This window comes from Lipotes vexillifer, unplaced genomic scaffold (assembly GCF_000442215.2).
Source record: "Lipotes vexillifer unplaced genomic scaffold, Lipotes_vexillifer_v1.1 scaffold914, whole genome shotgun sequence".
Classification (NCBI taxonomy): Eukaryota; Metazoa; Chordata; class Mammalia; order Artiodactyla; family Lipotidae; genus Lipotes; species Lipotes vexillifer.
The window spans coordinates 2,691,498-2,709,597 of NW_006780388.1; the positions used below are offsets into that span (position 1 = coordinate 2,691,498).

General features: G+C 60.0%; 3 protein-coding genes across 7 annotated transcripts in view; 1 reads left to right on the top strand and 2 right to left on the bottom strand.

Moving 5' to 3' along the window:
• TSC2 (TSC complex subunit 2) overlaps positions 1-3,385 on the bottom strand; it is a 36,532-nt gene extending 33,147 nt beyond the window's left edge. Inside the window, exons 1-3 of the mRNA XM_007453668.1 lie at positions 3,248-3,385; positions 2,110-2,196; positions 387-497 (exon numbers count right to left, since the gene is read on the bottom strand). Of these exons, the coding sequence (XP_007453730.1) occupies positions 387-497; positions 2,110-2,196; positions 3,248-3,385 (336 nt within the window). The remainder of the gene's footprint in view (positions 1-386; positions 498-2,109; positions 2,197-3,247) is intronic.
• Positions 3,386-4,133: 748 nt separating this feature from the next.
• On the top strand, positions 4,134-10,156 carry NTHL1 (nth like DNA glycosylase 1). The gene is made up of 6 exons (XM_007453546.1): positions 4,134-4,263; positions 5,535-5,773; positions 6,315-6,485; positions 7,408-7,567; positions 9,752-9,857; positions 9,938-10,156. Exons 1-6 carry the CDS (start codon positions 4,149-4,151, stop codon positions 10,059-10,061), a joined length of 915 nt encoding a protein of 304 aa, XP_007453608.1. The 5' UTR covers positions 4,134-4,148; the 3' UTR covers positions 10,062-10,156.
• A 1,691-nt stretch (positions 10,157-11,847) lies between these two features.
• The window catches only part of NHERF2 (NHERF family PDZ scaffold protein 2), an 11,436-nt gene continuing 5,183 nt past the window's right edge, over positions 11,848-18,100 (bottom strand). The window contains exons 1-6 of one of the 5 annotated variants that reach the window (XM_007453549.1): positions 15,965-16,039; positions 13,241-13,420; positions 12,789-12,942; positions 12,668-12,711; positions 12,239-12,301; positions 11,848-12,006 (exon numbers count right to left, since the gene is read on the bottom strand). In XM_007453549.1, the coding sequence (XP_007453611.1) occupies positions 11,848-12,006; positions 12,239-12,301; positions 12,668-12,711; positions 12,789-12,942; positions 13,241-13,420; positions 15,965-16,039 (675 nt within the window). Of the gene's footprint in view, positions 12,007-12,238; positions 12,302-12,667; positions 12,712-12,788; positions 12,943-13,240; positions 13,421-15,958; positions 16,040-18,100 lie in introns of those variants that run through there. The other 4 variants (XM_007453550.1, XM_007453548.1, XM_007453551.1 and 1 more) reach the window with 4 other exon arrangements.

Genomic DNA, 18,100 nt, shown 5'->3' on the forward strand with positions numbered 1-18,100 from the left:
CATGGCAGGAGAACGGTGAGCAAGGGGCAGGAGCCCATGGTGAGGGGCAGGAGGTCAGTGAGAGCAAGAAAACAACAGCTCACTCGTGCGAGGAGCCATTCTCATCATTTTGGGTGAACTGCCTCATTTACTCCCCAGAATGTCCCAGAAAAAAGGGAATGACAAGCATCCCCACTTTAGAGGAGAGGAAGTGGAGGCTCAGGGGGCTCCAGTGACTTGCCCAGGGTCACGCAGATACTAGAGGTGACACCAGCACGCCCACTCGGGCAGTCCAGCTGCAGGGCCCCTGGGAACCAGTGAACCTGTGCCTGGTGCTCTCGCCAAAGACGAGGGTCCGAGTGTGGCCCGCCCCAGCTCCCCCCAGGCACAGAGCGGCCACCTCTTACCTGCCCCTGCACAATGGCCTTCAGCAGAGCCAGCACCGCGTGCCGGGCCTCTGGCGGCCGCTCTGGCTGCAGCAAGTCCGAGACAGCCTTCCAGAGTGCTTCCACCGCATGCTGCCCGGCAAAGAGGGGACAAGGATTGGTGTGCTGGCCCCTCAACTTGAGGGACAGTTCCATGGGCAAAGGACAGACAGAACAACGTGGTCTTTTGACTTAGAACTCACTCTTCTAAAGCCCTCATGTACCTGTCACAGCCCACAGCGACCACGAGCCTGACAAGGGGAACAGCTCCAAGCTACTTCGAACCCTCACAGGTCCCTTTATCCCTCACCAGGCCATAGTCTGAGGGGAGGGAGGAGAGCAGGAAGGCCAGGGAGGCCGTCCTGGCTGCCCCCAGAGATCATCAGGGAGTCTCTGAGAGCTTGCTCAGGCTCCATGGAAAAAGCCACTGGAAGAGTCTCAGAACCAGAAGTACCACAGTGGTTCCCGGGCCTGCAGTCTGACCCAGAAATCCCATGCTCTGGATCTGAGCTTCAGGCCACTCAGTATCCCACCCCAACCCCGACTCTGCTGCCTGGCTTGACTTGCTAAGAATTCTGTTCAGGCTTCTGGAATCTGCCTCCTAAGTCCACCCAGCCCACGAGGGAGCTGCTGGGTGCTTTCCCCTCAGCTCCAGAATCAGTCTCTCTTATGTCAGCTTCCCTTTTCCACGTTAACCATCCCTGACTCCCTCCAGCCAGAGTTTCCAGGCCACTTACCCTTTTCCGGGCTCACTCCTCTTAAGAGGGGAACTAAAATGTTGTTTCAATGTTGTCTGACCAACATTATTCGGTCATACCCTGGAATACACTGGAAGTTTTACTTCCTTTGTCCCATTCACAATACTCCTATCGATGCAACCTAAGCCACAAGAGCACACAGACACTGAGCCCATGGACTACTCCAGCCTCTTAGGCCTATCTGTCTATTCACTTGACGGCAGCTCTCACATGGCTCCCCTTTCCATACTTATTGTACACAGACAACTTTAAGAACATAGATGCCTATCCTCACATTTAACCCTGGTCATGTGCAGCCTGCACGTTTCAGATGACCTGCAGAGGACGTAGTGGTTCCTCCCCCCTGAGCAAATCTGAACCCGCCAGGTATGAGACCCACGTCTCCTCCTGTGTCACTCACACAAAAGTGGGTTGAGGCGAGAGCAGAGCCCTTGAGGAACTCTAACGGCAGGCAGCTTCCCACTCTGTCCACAGGACATCAGGAGAGAGCCTGGAAGTATCTGCCCAAAATACTCCTACGTCTGTGAGGCTGCTTAATACCACCCAAACATCTCTCCCAGAAAGACAGAGACTGGTGTGCCTGGGCTTGTTCTCTGTGAAACCGCATGCTCTCCTGACGTTCCCCTATTTTTCCTTCCTGCGAATCTGTAACGTGAGAGGACAAGCGAGCGTGCATTTCTGTAAGCACCACAAAACCGCTTCTGGATCTGCTAAAAGATACTAATCCCCTTGCTCCCCACCTCCACATGTGACTGGCCTCTCAGGGTTATGCTCAGGACATTTCCAGAAGCTTCCTCATCCCTAAGATGAAGACTAAATTTCCCTCAAATGGTGCATATCAGTTCATTAGTGAAGTCAGCTGTCAACCCTGCGCCTAAAAAGAGCCAAATCAGGCTTTAATGCAGCTCACATGAATCTCTCCAAGCACCCAACCAAGACACACCTACCTCTTCAAATTTCTTCGTTTTGGCAACCTCACAGATCTGCCCTATCACCCGGATGCGATTGTTGAGGCCACATTCAACACTCAGCTCCTGGAGAGATGAAAGAAGGCCAGTGCTCCGACACCAGGTCTCCTTACCTGCCAATCACAGAGCACTCTAGGAACTGCCCTGCCTTTCCCATGCTGGAGACCCACAGCAGAACCTTCTGAAACCAAGAATCACCAGAGTTGACTAGTCCACCTTAGGGCAGTAAGAACAATTTTTTTTTCTTCCATAGCTGCACTTTTTTATTAAAATAAAATTCACATATGATAAAATTCACCACTGTAACGACTTTAAACTGTATAATCCAGTTTTTACCATATTCACAGTGCTTGCAACCAGGTCCACTAATTCCAGAACATTTTCAGCACCTCAAAAAGAAGCTTCACTCCCCATTCCCTCCTCCCCACAAGCCCTGGCAAAGGCTAATCTACTTTGTCTCTATGGATTTGCTTATTCTGGACATTTCATATATATGGAATCATACATTATGTGGGCTTTTGTGATTGGCTTCTTTCCCTTAGTATAATGTTTTCAAGGTTCATCCATGCTGTTGCATGTTATCAGGGCTTCACTCCTCTTTATGGCAAATACTACTCCATCGTATGAAGGCATCACATTTTGTTTAAACCTTAGTCGATGAGCATTTTGGTTGTTTCTGAATGGGAAACTTTACAAGTGCAAACATTCAACATTATTTATGGGTAAAGCACTGAGTAGGCACGTCTGTGAGATTCCAACACAGACAAAAAAGACAAAAAGTGAAACCTTACTTCTCCCAGAAACTCACACATTACCAGTTACCCCTGGCCATGACCCTAATCACCTGTGGAGATCATGGCCTTTAGATCATCTAGTAAAACAGGTTTTCTTGCATCAACATGTGAATACTAACTCAAGTGTGCTGGACCAAGTCGCCAAGATCCTGACTTCCTGAATTTCCAGAGAAAAGACACATAGGTCACCATGGTACTGGGGACAGCAGCCCCACAGACGGTCACCAGCAGCCCACCTCCCACAGAACCTGGTGACAGACCAAACTCAGCCTTCCCTGCACCTCCCACTAAGCTAGCAGAGAAGACCCAGGCAGCTCACTCACTCTCAGGATTTCTGCCGTGATGATAAACTCCGTCTGTTTGCCCTCTGCAGACCTGGGATTTGGCCTTGGAGTTCCCAGTCCCAATAGAATCTTGAACTTCTCCTTCAAGCCTGAATCTTTGCTTGCTGGCTTGGCCATGCTGGGCAGGGACGCATCAGAGGACTCCTCTGTGCCGACAATCAGGCAGAGATCTCAGGGACGGCTCCACCCACCTGCCCCGCCGCGGATCACGGGCCGCCCGTGAACCCTAGGTCTCCGGTGGGCACGACCTTTCTTCCCTCCCACAGCCCCCGAGAAAACTCCACCACAGGCCGGCGCAGTCCCGGCCAGAAATAAACCTGGAAAACGCCAGGCCGTCCGCCCGCCTCAGTGCATGGAGTGAGGGAGGGGAACTGGGGCCAGGGGGCGGCCGCCGCGGGGTCCAGGGAGCCCTGACGTTTGCCATCTCTCTTCTCCCCGTGTGGAGGAGGACTGTCGGGGGACGCCGGGAGCAGGGACCCCCTCGCACCCGCCATGACTTAAAACCAAGGAATGCTTGGAGCTCCAGAGTCAGGCTGCGGAGAGCGCGCCTGAGAGCCGGGCCTGACACTGCGGGGGTCCGCCCCCCACGGCCTCAGTGCCGAGCAGGCCTGGAGAGGCAGCCTCCTCAGTTGCCCCGTCGGAGTCGGCGGTCAGGACACCTCGAGCCACTCACCACTCCCCGCGCCCGCAGCGAGCGGGTCAGCCCCAGCGCCGAGAATCGAGCACACCCCCGGCCACAAGCCGCCGCCGGAAGCGCGACCCGCACTTCCGGCAGCGAGAGGGCGCCGAGGGCCGCCCTCTGGAGGAAAGGCAGGGCGAGTGCTAGTCACGTGACGGGGTCCCGGGGGCCGCCGGGACGTGTAGTCCGCAGGAATCCGGCATGAATGCGGTGGGCGTGAGGATGGTGACCCGCAGCCGGAGCCGGGGACCCGGGGCCGGTCAGCAGGGAAGTAGGGAGAAGGCCGCGCCGCTCCGGAGAGAAGAGGCGGCTGCAGGTAGCGCCGCGCCCGCGCGGGGGCACAGGGAGAGAGGCGGGGTGGGGGGGGGCCTGCAAGAGACTGGGGGCTGGGGCCCTGAGTTCCCGCCCTAAGCTCTTTCCCAGGAGACAGGGGCTGGGTTCAGGCGTTCCCACCTCCCCCACCTTCGTCCTGTTCAAGAAAGTTCTCCCGGTCCCACTAGCATGCCCTAGGGTACTCCACTTGTGCCAGGCTGATTGCGAGGCAAACCGGCCCTGTCCTCTTAGTTGCTTCCAGCTCAGAGGCCCGGTGCAAGGACTGTCCCAGCCAGTTTTCTCCCCCTGCTAGAGGGTGCCTCTGAGAGAAAATGGGAAACGGCGTGGCTTTCCTTACGTTTACGTCGTTATTAGGGACCTACATACGTCCTTATTAGGGACCTAACTTGAGATTCAGCGTGGGCGAGAATGACAGGGCCCCTGCCACTTGTCCTGCCTGGACGTCTGCAGGATTGTCCAGAGGAGGATTCTCACAGACACCCAAAGACCCCAGGGGTAGTCCAGACAAAATGACACACTGGGCAGAAGCATGGCTGGGGGAACAGGCACGCGATAATGCCAGCCAGGTAGGCAGGAGCTCTGATGCCAGGAAAGAGTTTGGAGTTTTAAACAGGAAGTGACACAACTCAATTCAGATTTTTTTTTAGCAGATATTCATTTTTAATTTTTATTTATTTATTTATTTATTTTTGGCTGTGTTGTGTCTTCGTTTCTGTGCGAGAGCTTTCTGCAGTTGCGGCAAGCGGGGGCCACTCTTCATCGCGGTGCGCGGGCCTCTCACTATCGTGGCCACTCTTGTTGCAGAGCACAGGCTCCAGACGCACAGGCTCAGTAGTTGTGGCTCACGGGCCCAGTTGCTCCGTGGCATGTGGGATCTTCCCAGACCAGGGCTCGAACCCATGTCCCCTGCATCGGCAGGCAGATTCTCAACCACTGTGCCACCAGGGAAGCCCCTCAATTCAGATTTTAGAAAGTTCTCTCTGACAGTGTCGAGACTAGATTGGGGGCACCATGGTGGAGGCTGTTACTTAGAGTCGTCATGTGCTAAAGTGGATTTGGTCAGAAGGCCAACGGCATGAGAAAGGCTGACCTGGTCCGGAGCACATGCTGCAGAGGCCAGAGCACCCGCAGTTGTAGTAGGTGATGGGTGGTTGTTGAATAAATGATGTAGGATGAGATAGCAGGTAGGGCAGCACCCACACCTTTTCCTTACCTGTAGCCTTCACTGAAGGGACCAAGTGGTACTTTTTGCAGAAGGTAGGAAAAGCTACAGCCCTGTGAAGCGTCAACGGAAGGCTCAAAGACTGAATGTGGCCTACGAGGCCTCAGAAGGTGAGAAAGGAGAGGGGGTCGAGCATCTCCAGTCGCCAGCCTGGGAGCCTCAGGACTGGCGGCAGCAGCTGGAGAACATCCGGACCATGAGGAGTGGAAAGGACGCGCCCGTGGACCAGCTGGGGGCTGAGCACTGCTATGACCTCAGCGCACCCCCAAAGGTAGGCGGGCACCCATCTGCTGGTGACCCCCTTCTGAACAAGACACTTGCTTCCTCTCAGGCCTTTAGCAGGGGACAGCTGGCACATCATGGGTGTTCAGTAACGTTTGCTGAGAGAGAGAGGGAGTTCCTTACACTTCACTGGCCCAGAGCCTGGTCCTAAGACTAACCTGATTCCAATCCCAGCTCTGCTACCCGGTGACGGGCCTCAGTTTTCTTGTCTGTAAAGTGGGCAGCAGCATCCTTTGCAAAGCAATAACGATAACAAGAGCAACCAAGGGCTGTTGAGCACTGACGTCATGCCAGGTGCAATTCTGAATGCAGTGATAATTCTTTAAGCCTCACAGTGATCTTGCAAAGCAGGTGCTGCTATTTTCCACTTAAGTGGAAAATACACCACACACACACCCTTGGCCTGGGCGGATAAGAGGCAGATATCCCATGCACTGCCTGGGGTGACACGTGCAGATGAGTAAAGGGCTTGGCTGGGCTGAGCACCCAGGACCCCCCCCCGACCCTGGTGCCTGTCACTGTGCAAGCAGGTGCGGAGGTACCAGGTGTTGCTGTCACTGATGCTCTCCAGCCAGACCAAGGACCAGGTGACAGCAGGCGCCATGCAGCGGCTGCGGGCCCGGGGCCTGACGGTGGACAGCATCCTGCAGATGGATGACAGCACGCTGGGCATGCTCATCTATCCTGTGGGCTTCTGGAGGGTGAGCCCAGCCCATGGCAGGTGGGGCTGGGGTTGCCGCTGGCCTGCGAAAGATGTCAGACTAAGTGGGCTGTGGGGTGTGGGAGGCCAGGGCAGGCGTCCCTAGCCATGGGGGCCTGGCTATGAGTTCCCACTGGAGCACCGCCCCGCCCCTGCCGCTCTGACCAGCCCACGGGGGCCTGGCCATGGAGCCTCAAGTCCAGGCACTGGAGCTCCTTGGCCTTTCCTGTTTGCAGCCCACCCCTTCCTTCCTCCACCTCCCTTCCCATACGCCTGGCCCTTCTCTTCCTCACTAAGGCTGCCCACCCATCTATCCCTTTGTTTACTCCAAGCCTCGCTGGAGTGCACAACCCCTCCCCTCTAGAGCCCCAACAGGCCACAGAGTACAGGGTGGTGGGTGGGCGGGTCTGTTGAAGGCAGCCGGGTGGGTGGGGCTACTTCCCCTTGGCACTGGCGTGGGCTGCAGTTCATCAGATGGGTTTTAAATAGCCCTGTCCACTCAGGCACAGGATGGGAACCGCCTGGCTGGCCTGGCGGCTGGTGGGGGAGCCCCAGGCTCCAGCTTTCCTTCCTGAAGGCCCAGGTGCTATTGAGCCCAGCTTCTGGCTTAGCTGGTCCTGCTTAGCCTGCCTGGTCTCTGGTAGGGAATGATGGGGCAGGGAGACTCAAGCTGGACCCCATGCGCTTGTCATTGGCCCCAGGCAAGTGGGAGGCAGGGTCTAGGCCTGCATTGGGCCTTCCTTGGGCTCTCCTGCCCTTGGCTTGTTCCCACCTCCTGGGGGGACAGAGGCAAGCAGGTGCCTCTGAGTGTGTCCTGGACAGCTGGTGGGTAGCTCTGGGCACCTGTGGGTTTCCTCTGGGCCTTGTCTTCCCAGGTCGGGCTATACTCCTAACCTCCAGCACTGACCCCCCCAATCTTTCAGAACAAGGTGAAGTACATCAAGCAGACCAGTGCTATCCTGCAGCAGTGCTATGATGAGGACATCCCAGCCTCCTTGGAAGAGCTGGTGGCACTGCCAGGCGTCGGGCCCAAGATGGCACATTTGGCCATGGCAGTGGCCTGGGGCACTGTGTCAGGCATTGGTGAGTGGCATGCGCCCACAAGGCAGGAGTGGCCGGCTCCAGGCTTGCTGGCTGCCATTGAGGTTCCCCCATCCTTGTGACCAGTGACCCCAGCTCAGGTCTCCTCATTCACAACTCAGCCCAAAGGGTCAGAAAGGTGTTCCCAGCCCAGAGCTAGGCCCACCCCACCCGTACTAGCAGGAGGAGTTCCTGTTTGCTGAGGAGCTCCTATAGCATGCTGGCCTCTGGGAGAGGCCCTAGATGGACTTGGGTCTGTGCTGCATGAAGGAGAGAGACACTGGGGTAGAAACACTCATGGGGGCATGCAGGGCACCTTTGGAGTTGGCCTGGTCTGGGGCATTTGGGAGGACTTCCTGAGGGAGTGTTAATTCAGCCAAGAGCTGAAGGGTGAGGTGGGCTGGCCAGGCCAAGAGGAGGAAGTGCATTTCGGGCAGAAGGAATAGCATCTGCAAAGCCGTGAGCTGGGGAAGAGGGCCAGAGCACAAGGCTCTGGAATGAGCGTGGGCAGAGGGGGCAAGTGCAGTGCAGACATGGGGACCCGGGGGGGATGAGGAAGCGGCTGGGGGGGCCCTTCCTGGAATCCCTATCCTGGGTCCTTGTGTTGCATTCTTGCATTGGAGGAGCTCTGAGTGGAGACAGACCCCTGGGTCGGGGTGGGACTGCTTCCTCAGATCTTTGCCCAGCGAGTGGGGGCTTCTGAGGCTGCACAGCGCAGGCCCAGCCAGCCCGGAAACCAGGGCTTGACCCATGACCTGCTTGTGTGCTCCCACCGTGGTGCTTCTCAGGGACTCATGCAGAGGAGCCAGGAGAGGTGGTGGGGATCCCCCCAGGGCTTCCGAGGCTTGTGAAGCCTGCCCCCTGGGGTAGGGACCCCTCCCCTGCAGTGCCCACCAGAGGAGGAGGGCTCTGGCTACCTGATGAGGTTGGATCCCAGAAGCCCTGAAAAGCGGGAGCCAGGCCAGGCGGGGCCCGGGCAGAGCCTCCCTCACTGGGCTCCTGCGTCTGCCAGCCTCTCAGCAGATACTTGAGCTTATCTGGGCGGCTGTCCTCGGCTGCCCGTGTCTAGGAGTGGTCTGGCAGGTCTGTGGGGGAAGGGCCCCCGCCCACAGCTGGTTGCAGCAGTCAGGAGTGTGGGAATGCTGCCCTATCTGGTTGTCTGTGGGCCAGGCCACCTGCAGGGAGATCCTAGGGATGGTGGGCCCCACTTCCCAAGGGGTTTCCTGAGAGAAGAAGCCCCCTCGAGTAGAGAGCCAGAGCCATGGGATACAGCAGCCGATCCCAGCTCTGCCCTCCCAGCTGGGTGACCCTGGGCAAGGCACTTGGCTTCTCTGAGCTGGGCCACAAAGCAGGGGAAGTAGTTGCTCCCATCAGAGGCACAGGTGTGCAGAGCCCTGCTGGACCGGCCCACAAGTATGGTGTGGCCCTGGGCTGGGCTTCTGGGTAACTTCAGGGCACAGTCACCTACGTGTTACAGAAAAAGAAACTGAGGCTTGGTGCTGACCCAAGGGTGTGGCTTCTCCATCTGCGTACTCTCCCTGTGCCCCTCTTATCGCTGTTTGGGGTGGGCCCGAGCCTTTTTCCAGGCAGCCAGCAGCAGGGGAAGTGGGCCAGTGCAGGAACTCGCTTTCTCTTCGGCAGACACATAGGAGGAGGAGGAGGCAGGGGCTGCATCTGGCTCGGGGAGGGGGCCTCGGTGAGCAGGTGCCCAGGCCAAGCCCCAGGGTGGCCAGCCAGGGGGAGCTGGGGCTGCGGCCAGGTGCACAACAGCTGCAGCTGGCCTGGCCGCGCTCCCCTCTCCGTCCCTGATGGTGCAGTGGCAGGTGCTGGCTCTGCAGGCAGTGACTTCATGCCAGCCCACTAGGTCAAGCTGCTGCCACCCAGCCTAGCACCTATGGCCGGTGCCTGGGCCAGGAGGCACTGCTGCCTGCACCCCAGGAAAAAGGCCCAAGTCCTCTGGATCTGACTCCAGCCCCTGCCTAGCAGCAGGGATGGCCCATGTGACTCTCTCTCAGGCCTGCGCAGTTCTGGGTCCTCCTCAGAGGCCGGAGGGGGTTGGGGAGGTGTGTAGGGGGACTCAGGCTTCAGACTCAGCCCCCCACCAACCCGCACTGGGAGCTGTGGCAGGGATGGGGCAATCTGGCCCGGTGAGCCTGCCCCGTGTTCACCCTGCCCCGTCTCCAACAGCAGTGGACACACACGTGCACAGAATTGTAAACCGACTCAGATGGACCAGGAAGGCAACCAAGTCCCCGGAGGAGACCCGCAGGGCACTGGAAGAGTGGCTGCCCAGGTGTGCGGGGTGGGGGTGGGGCAGGGCGGGCTCCCCTCCCTCCCACCCTCCCTCCACACTGATGGCTCCCACCCCCACAGGGAGCTGTGGAGCGAGATCAATGGACTGCTGGTGGGCTTTGGCCAGCAGACTTGCCTGCCCCTCCACCCGCGCTGCCAGGCCTGCCTCAACCGGGCCCTGTGCCCAGCTGCACGCGGAATCTGAGGGCCTGGGGCCTCTGCCCGGCACCACTCTGGCCTCTTTGTGCCTTTGCTGGAGAGCCATAGCCTGTTTATAATAAAGTTTGGGGGCTGTTTGTAGTTAGGGTCTGGCTGATTTCTACCCCGGGGGGTGGGAGGCGGCATGCTGGAAAGCACATGCATGAGCTGTGTCTGCACCCGTGCTCACGTGTGTCTGGAACAGGGCTGCCTGGGAGGCCAGGACGTGACCATCTGGGCTGAGTGCTGGGGGACAGGGGTGGCGGGGGGGTCGTGGGAGCCAGTTGCAGCCAGCTGTCTGGAAGCCCGCTGGGGACGCTGGAAGCCCAGGCTGCCTCCCGCAGCAGCTGGCTGGGGACCTGGAAACACACGCCCCTTCCTGAACTTGTGCACCCTGAGAGCCCCAGCCTCTGCCACGAGGGCCCCACCCCCAGTGTTTACAGAGCCACCTGGTCTCAGAGGGACACCAGCAGGCCCAGGAAGGGCACCACAGGGCACAGGGCCTGACCTGCGTGTACCTGCTGGGGGGCCAGGGGCCCAGAAGGCTTCACAGGGAGGTGCTGGTGAGAGGGCAGGGTTCCGAAGCAGAGGGGTCCCAAGTACACTGGAGAGATAAGCAAGAGGGAGCAGGAGCTGAGGGGCTAGTGTATGGATTTGGGGAGGGGAGGCTTAGGAATGGGACTGTTTCCAGCAGCTGAGACTTGGGGAGCTGCAGGCTGCCACCTCCCTGCCCAGACCATGACCCCTCCAACCCCCAAAATGAAGGCTCAGGAAGGACAGAGATAGCCAGGGTCCAAGGAAGGCCTGTTTATTCTGAAGGCGCACATGTGCTATGGCTTATGGGGCAGACAGCGATGTTGGTTGGTCAGGTTCTGGGCAGGGGAAAGAGAGTCGGTGGGGTTTCTCTGGGGGAGGCTCCCAGCAGGGGCCAAGCCCGGAGCCTGGGGTCCTTCCTGGGGGCAGGCTCTTACAGTCACACCCCAAAGGCCTGGGGGCTGCCGTGCAGGGACAAGGGGCCTGTCCAGAGTCTGCCCTCCTCAGGGGCACAGGGCCTCCATCCTCAGGCCCCTCAAAGAGCCCAGGCCCTGTACCCCAGACCCCCCACCCCAGGGAGGGCAGGGACGGGGCAGAGGGGTAGCTCTCACAGCCACATCTGGCATCCCCAGCACCCCCCAAAGCCTGAATGAACATGGCCTGCAAGCCCCCCAACTCTGTCCCTGGACGTCCCTGGCACTCCTGCTTGGGATGGCTGCTGCTGAGGGGGTGGGGAGAAAATGGTTTGCAGAGAAAGGTTTGTTTTACTGCAATTATTTAGAGAGCACGTCCTGAGGGGGGTGGGGGCAGGGCTCTGGTATTAAGTGGAAACATGTGTGGAGCTAGAGCTCTTTCTGGAAAAAAAAGCAAAAACACAAATTCCTTTAAGTCAGCAGGCCCAGGCAGAGCAGCAAGGGCCGGGCCCCGCGGGTCACCACTGCCTCTCCCCCTCTCCCCCGTCTCCCTCCTCTCCCTCTCTCTTCCTCTCCCCACATCCCCTCACTGTCTCTCTGGGTATCTCACATCTCAGGGGCTCTCTCTCCCCATCTTGCTGCCACACTCGCCTAGCACCCAGCAGGTGGGGGGCAGGACGGGGTCTCACTGGGGCACAGGTTGGTTCTTGGGTGGTGGTGGGACCACCACGGCTTGGGGGGTAAGGATGTCCCCTCCAGTCCACTGAGGGGAGCTCTGGGCGGGCCCGAGGGGCAAGGCCCAAGGTCCATGCAGGAGGAGCCCAGCAGGAAACAGGCAGGGAGGGCTCAGAAGTTGCTGAAGATCTCTCGCTTCCGGTTCCAGTCCATCTGCGGTGCCCGCTTGTTGACCCTGGTGGCTCTCACCTTCTCCTTGGCCTCGGCTGCAGTGGGGCTCAGGTGGAGGCCGCTCTCCTGAAAAGGGTCGCGCTTCCAGGTGCTGCCATCCTAGGGGCAGACATGGTGGGTGGGTGGCCAGAGTGAGCCCTGGACCCAGGCCCCCAGACAGGTGGCCTTTCCCAGGGAGTTCACACCAGAGGCCACCTGGTGGCAGGCCCAGGAGGGCTTCCTAGAGGCGGTGGCCTCACAGCTCAGGCTGACAGCTCCACAGATGCCCGCCCCCAAGGCCTCAGGCCCCCCAGTGTGTGAACAGCAGTAGAGGTGGATAGGCACCCGCTACCTCAGTGTCCTTGTCTAAGCCAGGCAGGTCACTTCGGGACGAGCACATGGAGCCACCATTGAGCTGGGAAACCAAGGGTAAGGCTTGGCTTTAGGGACCCCACCCAGGAGCCACTGTGCACACACAGGCTTACACGCACACATGCAGACACGCGTGCACACGCCAGAGCTGTCTTTATTCCTCTATTTGGCAGTGGCCACTGAGCCTCTACTACACCCTGGAGGTGCCCGAGTGCCCTATGGCACTGGAGTGTGGCTGACCCAAGACGGATCCAAGGGGCATCATGGCTGGGAGTGACAGGGCCAAGCTCGATCTCACAACCATGCTACACAAGGACAGAAATCTCGGAGGGGCTCTGTCAGGTCTGGGGACCCCCAAAGGTGCCCCTGTGGTCTCCCGGGCTCACCCTGTCCACTCCCACCCTCTCACCTGGGCCGAGCTGGTCCCGTTGGTGACTGGTGATGGCAATGGACCTGTGGGGACAGTGTGTCACTGGCCACTCAGCCCCCAATGCTTTACCCCAGCACTGGGCCCCAGGGCAGCCGCCCACCTGCCACATGCTCCTCGGTGGGTGTGACCCGCAGCCGCTTGAAGTGCTCATCTGTTTCGGGGTCCACCACAAGCAGCCGGGCCTCGTCCTCCCGTGCCTTGATACTGGCAACCACCTCCGCGTGGCGCAGCCCCTCCACATTCTGCCCGTTCACCTGCCGCCGCCAGCACGGGATCAGTGCTGCCTGAGGGCAGGTCCCCGCCAGCCCCCCAAGCCACTTGGCCAGGTGTGGCATCAAATATTCATCAACGCTGTCACCAGCCACAGCAGCAAGAGGAGCACCAGCTCAGGTTCCCAGCATCTCCCTCCTCCCAGTGAGGACCCGGGGCCCAGACACACACACACACGCACAGGCACAGGCATAGACAAACATACGGACACACACAGGGGACACGGGCCCAGTCACAAACAGAAAGGACACAGGCGCAGACATATACACACAGGGCGGGTACCTCTATGAGTCGGTCCTGGGCACGGAGGCCAGAGTGGGCAGCAGGAGAGCCAGGGTCCACCGAGCGGATATACTGTCCGGGCCGGGACTTGTCACTGTGCAGGTTAAACCCGTAGCCCTGGGGGCCTTTCTGCAGGTGGCAGAGCCTCGGGCGCAGCTCCCTCAGGGGCCCGTTGACATCCTGCAAGCACAGGGATTCAGGGTGAGGCTCCAGTTCTGACCTCCCACCCTAGAGGCGCTGACCCCACCCCTGAGGTCCCGTCCCCAGTGTACAAAGGCAGAAGTGGAGGTGGTGGGAGGGAGCCCCAGCCCCACACTCGGCATCATGCCCCCACCTGACAGCATCCCCAGGTCTCAGAGACCAACACGGGGTTGGGGGGAGGGGCTGGGGGGGTGATGCTTAGGCTGCCTGTGATGATCCAGCTTCCGGATCCTGAACAAAGCCTTAGGACCTGTGATGGGGTCAGGGGCCTTACAGGGGTGTTGGGAGAATCAACGGGCTCAAGGCTAGGGCTGAGCACAGACCAGGGGCCTAGGAGAGACAAGTGTGATGAGCTGCCACTCGTCACAGTGTCCATGAAGGCTGTGGGCCCCGCCTGTCCTCTGCCCAACCCCCATCCGGAGTGTGGGGCTGGCAGGGTAGGGCCATAGGACCGGCTGTTTTGTTTATGCTCGCAAAGGTCTCCCTAGGGCTGATGGCAGTGCGGCTGTGTTTGCTTTCACATTCCAGATCAAGCTGGAGCCGCCCCCGCCTGCACAGGGCCCAGAGGCTTGGGAGGCACCGGCTGGGGCCTGGGCAGGAGCCCCAGTGAGGGAGCAGAGTGAGGGGCCGAGGATGGGGCCTGCCTCCCATCTTCCCTGCCCTCCATGGAAGGCTCACGGTGCCCTGAGGGTCCCCCCACCAACACCCCAGGGCTCTGCCTCCATTTACCTCTGGCATCCTGCAGTAGGTTCTGGGCTGGGGGTGCGGGAGGGCCGTGCAGGCAGAGGCCAGACCCCAGGGCCCCCACCCAGCCGGGGCCTGAGGTAGTGACCACAGCGCTGAGTGGCCAGCGGCCACCGGTGCTCAGTTGAACATGGCGGTGGCCGGAGGGAGCGGGCGGCCAGCAGCTCAGGTTTCCTGGGCGCTTGGGGCTCAAGTGCGCGTGCAGATGAGACTATACAGGGTGGGGGTGCTCACCAGGGCCTTTTCCTGTCCCTCTACCTCCCTGTGTGTGGCCAGTGACCCTGGGCCAGGCTGGGGGCTGTACTGAGGGAGGGCCAGCCTCCAGGCCTTCGAGCTCACCCCCAAACCCCAAATCTGACTGTGGCCACCCAGTTGTGAGACCAAGCGTGTCTCTCCTCACAGGGTGGTGCCTTACCTCAGTCTCTAGGCCCTCCCACCCCTGGGGAACACCTTCTTCTGGACCAGCCTGTGCCCCTTCTCCATGACCCCTTCCCCGACCCCCCAAAGCCTGCCCCCTTGGAACCCCCCCTGCAGGCCATCATCTGCCCCATAACCCCAGGAATTCCAGGGACTGGGCTGCTGCTCCTCAGTCCCCCAGGGGCTCGGCCAGGCATCCTGGGCTGAACTTGGGGCTGTGAGACCCCTGGGTGCTCCAGGAGCTCACTTATAGACTCAGCCCCTCTCCAGACACACCTGGAAGTACAGGTGTGCAGCTCTGAGGTGCCTCTCAGGTTCAGGCTGTCAGAGCACAGGTCCCAAGGCTAGCCGGGGCCATGCGTGGCCGTGGAAGTGTGACATGAGCACACCTGGTGATGGAAGTGGGCCCGGGTGGCAGCAGGGCATCACATGGTCACGGAGACCAGACATCCAAACGTATGCTCGCAAACAGGCTTCATGGACCCGTGCGGTGACCCATCGTGTGAAAGGACGGCCCTCGGCACTGGGCCCTGTGGCCTCTTCCCACGCCCTCCACAATGGTTCCAGTGAGTGGTCTCTCAAGGCCCCCAGACGGGAAGCAGGACTGTCGGGGGGGGGGGGGAGACACTGACCCTGGACTGTGTGGGGGGGGGGGGGGGACAGCTGGGGCCATGAAGCCAGGCTGAATGCAGTCACTTCTGGTTCGAGACCGTACTGGCCATCTCCCTGCCTCAACCCAGCACGGCTGCCTCTCACTGCACAGCCAAGAGGTTTCTCCTAACATCTGGCCTAAGTCCCTCTCCTTACTATCAGGGTCCAAGGAGCGCCAAACTTGGCACTAGACCCCTCAGGTTGAGGGGCTGCAATGGGGGACGGTGGGGAGACAAGGCTGGCAGCGTGGCGACCCAGGGGGAAGGCCCACGGGGAGGCCCAGCACCATAGTAGGTCAGGAGGGGGTGCAGGCTGGGCCTGGCCGCATTGCTCACATTCCTCGCTCCTGCCCTGGCTCAGAGCACTTCCTGTTGCCTCCCAGCTAGGCCCTCAGGCTTCCACAAGCTTCCAAGCCCCGATTCCCTACCAGGCAGCCACAGAGCTGGACAAGCCCTAGTCTCCCGGACATGCCTCTAACCAGACAAAGAGGCTGGCATGGGGGTACCCCTGGAGCCAGGCTGTACCACCCCCCAGATGGTGACTCACCAGCCCTGGCAGAAAAAGGCCCCCATTGTTGCTCAGGGTCCAGCTTGCTCACACCAGGGTCACCAGGGTCCCCAGTGTCCCCTCTCCCAATCCTGGGGGACAGAGACTAAGCTGGCCACCAGTTTCCTCATTGCCCACCCTGCCCCCACCCCACCTGACCTGCACAAGCCTCTGGGATGGGCTCCGTGGAAGGGCTCCTGGGGCCGGGGAGGGTGGTGTGGCACTCCCAGAGCGGGCCATAGGAGGCGGGACAGAAGCGGCAAGCGGCGAGTGTCCAGCTGGAGTGGCCTGAGCTCTCCAGCCAGCCCAGGCTGCCACCCCATTTATCCACCTCCCACTGTGGCCCAGGCTCCCCAGGGACGGGTGGGGACATAGGGCTGAGTCACTTTGAGGAGCAGGGTGGTGGCTGAGCCCCCCTCCTCTTCTCAGGCTCCAGCCCGGTGTCCCCCACCGGCCAGGTTTCCGTCCCAAGAAAGGAAGGAAGGAAACTGCTGGGAGGCCCTGCCCTGCTCCCAGGACCCAGGGCTGGGGAGACAAGGAGGCAAAGGAGGGGACCCTGACCTCAGAATATAAGACAGTCCTGCTGCAGCTCACGGGGGAATGGGGAGCAGGAACCAGGGAGCTCCAAAAGCCCTCTTGTAGGCACCACATCCTGTACCAGGAGGTCACCCTCTGCAGGACTCTGTCACCTCACTCACTCTCAGCCCCCAAAGGCCTCCAGAACTGGAGGTGGAGGCATGGGCTGGCTGTGAGGGGGAGGAGGGCCCGGGGTCTATCACACCCCTGCAGCCCTGGCACCGCTGGCTGCCCCGTCGCTGTTCGGGGCGGTCCCCCATCATCACTGTCATGATCAGCTGCACTGCAGCTGCGGCCACCCCAGCCCAGTCTGAACGGGGCTGAGTCACCACTGACAGCCCTGACAGCCCCCGGAAGGGAGGGGCCAGCCACATCAGTGTCCTTCCCTGCCTACCCCCTCCTCCCTGCCCAGGAGAGGAGGACACTGAGGCTGAGAGAGCCAGAAGGGCCCTTGGGGCCTGGACTCCCACCTCAGCCCTTCCCCACACAGGGCATGGAGGGTGGGCCCCTTCATCCCCCACCGTGAAGCAAACAACACACATCTCTCCCCAGTTCTCCTGACCCACTGCTGTTGAGGCCCTATCAGGGCATAGCCCTGTATATAAGCATCGTTCACCCAGGCTCCCTCACAGCCTGTGATGGGTGGAAGCTAAGCCTGGTTTGTGGAGGTCAGCGGAGGTCCAGCTCTTCCTTCCCATGCTCTGAGCTCAGCCGATTAAATACCGGGTCTCTGGCTGGGAGGGAAAAGAGAGACCGTGCCCTCAGGGACTCCCCTGACCTTATGGGGTCCCTGTCCCCCTGCCAGCCCCAACCACGGAGGGACCTGCCAGACGGGCCCCACTCTATTCCTCTAAAATTACACCAGCGGCAGGCTTCCCTGGTGGCACAGTGGTTAAGAATCCGCCTGCCAATGCAGGGGACACAGGTTCGAGCCCTGGTCTGGGAAGATCCCACATGCCATGGAGCAGCTAAGCCCGTGCGCCACAACTACTGAGCCTGCGCTCTAAAGTCAGAGAGCCACAACTACTGAGCCTGCACTCTAGAGCCCACGAGCCACAACTACTGAAGCCCGCGCACCTAGAGCCTGTGCTCTGCAACGAGAAGCCACCCCAATGAGAAGCCCGCACACTGAAACAAAGAGCAGCCCCCACTCGCCGCAACTAGAGAAAGCCCACGCGCAGCAATGAAGACCCAACACAGCCAAAAATAAAATAAGTTGAATAAAAATAAATTAAAAAAAAATACACCAGCGGAAGACCCCTCCTAGGGCTTCCTGCAGCCCCCAGAGCCTGAAATAGTGGAGGGGGAAGGTCCCACCCAAGGACAAGGTGCCTCCCCACCCTCCAGATAAGGGCTGAGGGCAGAGTTTTCCACAGGAAGGTGAACTCAGCCATTTGTGTCTAAATCAATGGACAAACGCCTAGGGGGAGGGGCGCTTCCTCCTGGGGGTGAGATGCCCTGGGAAGGAGGGAGGCTCCAGCTCTCAGTTTGGGAGGGTGATCAGCCAGTGCACCATCCCAGGGCTCCCCTGAAATCACAAATCTGACCCTAACACCCCCTACTCTGGCCTTCAGTGGCCCTGGGGCAAAGTCCAGACTCCAGGGTTAGGGCACTGTGGCCCTAACCGTCACCCCCTAGCCTGCCCTAGAGCCACAAAGAACAAAAAAGTGGGGCAGGGGTTCATGCTCATGCCTGTGCCCAGGCTGCCTCCCCACCAGGAATGCC